General features: G+C 36.9%; 1 protein-coding gene across 1 annotated transcript; it reads right to left on the bottom strand.

Annotated features, from left to right (window-relative positions):
- Positions 1 to 2,188: 2,188 nt before the first annotated feature.
- On the bottom strand, positions 2,189 to 3,709 carry LOC149196092 (xyloglucan galactosyltransferase KATAMARI1 homolog). Its single transcript, XM_089408160.1, has one exon. It carries the CDS (start codon positions 3,707 to 3,709, stop codon positions 2,189 to 2,191), a length of 1,521 nt encoding a protein of 506 aa, XP_089264286.1.
- Positions 3,710 to 5,531: the final 1,822 nt, after the last annotated feature.

Below are 5,531 nucleotides of genomic sequence, written 5' to 3'. Positions count from 1 at the left end.
ATGTTGCATTCACTATAAAACTTATCCATATCCAACTAAAAAGAGTTGACACTAGAAGAGATAAGAACTTATTATTGTCTTCTTAAAAGCAAGACAAGGAATGAAGCAACTACAAATTAATTAAACCAATTGAAAGAGATCAAAGACATATCCTCGCCTCCACTTCCATGCACCTCATACCTCTCCCACCCCATTAACATAACTATGAATTTAAAACGAAAAAAACCACCTGCCGTGTATCACACACCCTTCAACTACCCTCTATCATAACGTAACAAAAAAGAGACTCATAAAAATAACACAACATAAATATTTTTATCATATTTCAAGAATGCTTTGCCATACATCAACTAGTCCACATTTTCTTATAGATTTCATGGAAGCTTCACCTTATCTTCTTTAATCATTTATTAAAATATGGTCCTCCAAGTTTAAATTTAAATGCAACAATAATTGCTATTATAATTATTAAAATGACTAACTGAAGAAATCGAGAGCAATAAAATGAGAACTGAGTTGAAAACGAATATGCTGAAGGCACTTACACATATGAGGATATGTCACACCCGCAAATTGCAAATATAAATGAGGAAAAAAATATAATATAAATAAGTTGAGGGAATTTTTATTTATAAAGGAAATAAAATTTCAATGAATAAAATAAGTGATAATATTTTTATTATTTGATTTTAAATTATTATTTAAAACAATATTTTTATTGGGTTAATTATTAGTTTTTTTAATATAAAAATAAATAAATTTACGCAGTTTTAGAGAAATTGTGATTTGGTGTTTTGTAAAAGCACTTTTAAATATAAAATTATTAGTAATTCCCAGTCTTAGAATAACATATTAGATATGATAAAAAAGTAAAACTGCCAAACTTACGCAAAAAAATTTATTAATCCAAAATCCCAAAACATCAGATAATTGAGTATAATTTCCCTTAAATAACCGTAATAAATAGCTCACATTATAACTAATCACAAATTAGGATTATCCCACTGTAAATTGAGATAAAACAAAATAATCATATACATATAATATCATTACAAAACAACTTTGCCAATAAAATATAAGGTCAATGACAGGTGCATAACTATTGACGTCAGCCACTGATACATAACGCCATAAATTGTATGGTCATGATCCACTCTGAGGAGATTTAGGATCTCTTTCCTTTTTCATTTTCGAATGATCATTACTGAACGGATACCGAGGAGCAATTTGTCGGTGGTAAATGAAATAATATTTAGTTTAGTGTTTATTTTTTTTTATAAGTTAGAAAATTTATCATAATTTAATTGTTAAATCAGCAAAGCGGACAGTTATTTTTAATTGTTATTTGTTAATGTAGGGTGACTCATTACCATTATTGAAAGAAAATCAGGTTAGAATAACTGGATAGTGGTCCATAAAAGGCAGGCTTTCACTCCTGAGATGCTTATAGATCTTGGGCCATTAACCTATTTCCTTATGTCCAAAAAAATCCAGCTTTTAACCTAACAAAAACAAATTTATAACATATTCCAAACTTTCTAATTTAATATTTATACATTCATCATTAAAAACTAAAAAAAAATAATAAAAATAATATACTATTTATATATCATTATTATTGAAATAATATACTATTTATTCATCATGATTGAGAAATTAGATTGAGAAATTAATGGGTTGACTAGTAAATATAAAAATAAACCATGTCTGGAAATATATATATATATACTTTATTAGATGATCAACATTGACCTGGCATAAACATATATAAATCAAACATCTATTATTGAGAAGAGGATCAATACACATCTTAAATTGTCTATCGCTTGGGCGAGACTTACACACCAACCTCACCTTTAAGTCTGCACACTTTCTTGACTTTCGTTCGCGAGTGTTACACTTACACACAAATTGGACCTTTCATCTACCGATCCCTTCCACTATATCTGCCATAAAAAGCGGGGAGCCCTTGCCCATTGTCTTCGATCCAGTTATTTAATTGAATGAAAACTACTCGTTGAATAAATGGCCAGCGTGGCCCAGGGAACGTCTTTAACGTAATATTACGTCGGCAGTGGCTGCCCTTTCGCCACACGAGTCCTCCCACCGCCTCTGCTTTTCGTAGGCGGTTAATCCGGTGAATTCTCAGATTCTACCAGAAAAATCTTACTGAGGACGCCTGGAAGAGTTAGATCGAAGGCATCGGTGAAATCTGCGCCTTAGTAATTTTGTTTAGGAGGCCTTGAAGCGTGAGATCGAAGGAATCTGTGAAATCTACATCTGAGAAGCGAGGATCTGCGTATGTAAGGGAAGGAATCAACCCAATTACTTCCCTCCGCATGCTCTCGACTTGATCCGCACTGAGGGACAGTAGATGTTGTTCGATGCTCCTATTGCCGGCGTTCTGCACTTTTTTGCCGGGAATATAAACTGAATACGAGCTTCGGTTGCGAGGCAAATGCCATTTGTACTGCGTGTAAGCCGAATGCTCGGTGAAAAAAACCGGGATGCAGCCTCCAAGCATGGAGTCGAAAATAGAACGCCGCGTGAAGGAATCCCCCTGCGGTTGTAGACAGAACACGGAGCTGGTGAAGAGTCTCATTACTTCCGAAGGCTCGTTACAGATGCTTTCCCCTTTCTGGCATCTCAACAATTCACAACGCGGAGACGACGAACATTGCTCCAAGATTTGGCCTCTTATATCGAGTGTGGGCCGAGGGGCACCGGCGAAGGAGAAAAGGAACGGTCTCCTCTTTGATCTCATTCTCTTCTGCCACCGATCTATCTCTGACCGATTTCGGGGATGGAAATAAGAAGGATACGGGATACCATGCTGGTTCTTGTCCCTCGGCTGGGCCTCGATCAAAAGACTCGACATGTTCTTCATCTCCGGGAGAAAAAGGAACGTATTGCCCCAAGCCGTAGGACTATCTCGCAATCTCATGAAATCTCTAGCAATCCGTCCAATAACCATGAAATGATCTCTGCCCCCTCTTTTCTTCCATTGTGGTTTGCTCCTCAGAAACTTCACGAGTTCGATCCCGGTGCGGTCCCTCGCCGTCAAATTGCGATCCCTGACGTGTCTCGACATGTCGAATCCTGCATAGAAAGGAACATAAAACGCCGTTGCTTTAGAAGGGTCTGGGGTGAGGCATCGGTAGCGCCTCATCCTCTCGTGAAAAATAACCTCTGCAGTAAACTGATTGGTAGCGAACCATGATGATCCTGCAACGTCAGAATCTGCGCCCTTGGGATCGCCCACCTGATCCCACTGTAATAATGGCTGCCCAAGCCCTGAATTGGCGATATGCAGACACATATTCGTCCACCTGCTCAGTTCCTCGCACTCTCTCAAAACGAGCTCGTTGAATTTGGAAGGCAAATTGTACATGTAAACATACCGGCCATTGCAGTCTTCAGCGACCAATTTTCCAGGTTTAACACCTTTGAATTCATTCGATCCAGATCCCAATTGCTGCGACACCGGGAGCAATAGGGATCGCTCCTTATCCACTGATTTCCCGTCGCTACCCTCCGTCAACGCGTGTCTATTGATCAGGAGACTATATTGGTACGTCGCCTGTAAAGCACTTCTAAATGAATCTGTCCCTGCAAAGTCTGTCAGAGGGGGTGCCAACAGAATAAGCCATAATACGGAATTACATAGGAAAATACAGCACAATAACTTGTGAAAATTCTGCTTCCTCATGCTTCCTTGGAGTTCCAATGTCCAGTCTAGCATCTGGTTGCTTTGAGCAGTTTACATGTTTTTTTCTTTCTTCTTAATTCTCCGAAAGAGATCCAAATAATTTTGATAACATGAAAGGAACCTTTCAGGTAGACGAACCTTTCACGTAATCGTGAATCGATTCAGATGGACTTTTGCTTATGGTTGAGGTACTATTTTGACTGGGCTTCATACCACGTGCTTCCCTTCACGGCGGCTATAGAAACACATTTTCCGAGAAAGAAAACAGGAGAGAACCAGTCGGAAGCTTAAAATAGTGGTTTTGGTAATTTCTACATTCACAACGACACATTGTTTTAAAAAGTGGTTTCGGTAATTTCTACATTTACATTATGATAGGTTCTACTTTAATAGAACGAGTGAAAATTCGTCAAAGTTTTACTTATGAGGTGCAGATAAGTTGGCCCCGTGGGGTTAGCTTTCACCGAGTCAAGTTTTATTCATGAGGGGTAGGTAAGTTGAGTGGTTTAGGGCTTAGTCTTCACTAAGTCGCATATTCAAATTTCATGGGGAAGGGTTAAGGAGTGGAAATTATTTTGGGAATTAAACTTCCCAAGGGCGTCCTAAGGAGTGGAAGTCATTTTGGGGAATTAAACTTCTCAAAGGTATCCACGCTGAACCGAGCCTCATACAATCCTGGTGATAAGCATCTCATCTTGTGTGAATCAATCTTCCTCCAACTAATAACTAGGGTTAGCCTAGTTAAATCCCGATGATAAGTATCCCATCTTGGGTGGATCAATCTTCTTCCAACCAATAAGGAGGCTAGCCCGGACCTAGGCTTAACCTAGTTTAAAAATAAAAATCTCTTATTTAAAAGTATTTTGGTTTTAATATGAGTTTAATGATTAAAATAGGTGTTTTTTTTCAAGTTATAATTTCAAATTTAGAGTTGGTAGAGTATGTATATATTTTTAAAGGAAGGGAAAATAATGAGAATTATCAAGCTATCGCATTAAGCTATAACCTAGTTTATTTAGATTTTTAGATAAAAGTTTCTTTTATTTCTTGATGGCATGGATTTCGCAGAATAAACCTAAGATCTCAATGACTTTATAAAATATAAAAACTAATAGAAAGCATCACTATTGCTACTTTTGTTTGTTGCTTCACTACAAGGTCTGAATCATGCTTTACAATTTCCATGTCTTTGAGTAGTCAATGCACCAATTCTTCATCCTTCAACACATAATAGGTGGAATTGATTCGTTGTACTTGTTTTGAAACCCCAAATTGATATCCTTTATTCAATTTTATGGCCATGTTACTAACCATGTTGCATTTCTCCTCAAGAACAATCATCTAATGTTTATGTTGAACAAGAGTGTCTATGATTGTTGCTACTAATTTGTAACCCTATTGGGGTAAAAAAGGTATTCCATACAGGACAAAGACCTTTAGTAAATACACATGCAACCAGAACAATGATCACAACACCAATATTTTTATGTGGTTAAAAACCCTTGAAGAGGGAAAGAGTCCACGACCTCAACCAACATGGCCACTCGAGCTAATTTTATTAATGCAAAACAATTTTTTTTATAGAATGGAGTTATCACAAACAATCGGTAGCCATGACCTCCATGTTTTTTAGATAGAGATTGTGGGCCAATCAAGTGTTAATCCACATAATAATATTTGTTAGTATCGAGGAGAATATGAGCATTAGATCATTTTATGTATAGAACATACCACTACTATGAGAATACAGTGTAACTAATGTATGCTAATGAAACACACTTTTATGTAAAGATCATAACATCCCACCATAAGAATAACTTGG

This window comes from Pinus tabuliformis, chromosome 2_2 (genome assembly GCF_031772625.1).
Source record: "Pinus tabuliformis cultivar Carrire ecotype Pingquan chromosome 2_2, CPIR1, whole genome shotgun sequence".
Taxonomy (NCBI): Eukaryota; Viridiplantae; Streptophyta; class Pinopsida; order Pinales; family Pinaceae; genus Pinus; species Pinus tabuliformis.
This window is presented reverse-complemented; position numbering and strand designations above follow the sequence as displayed.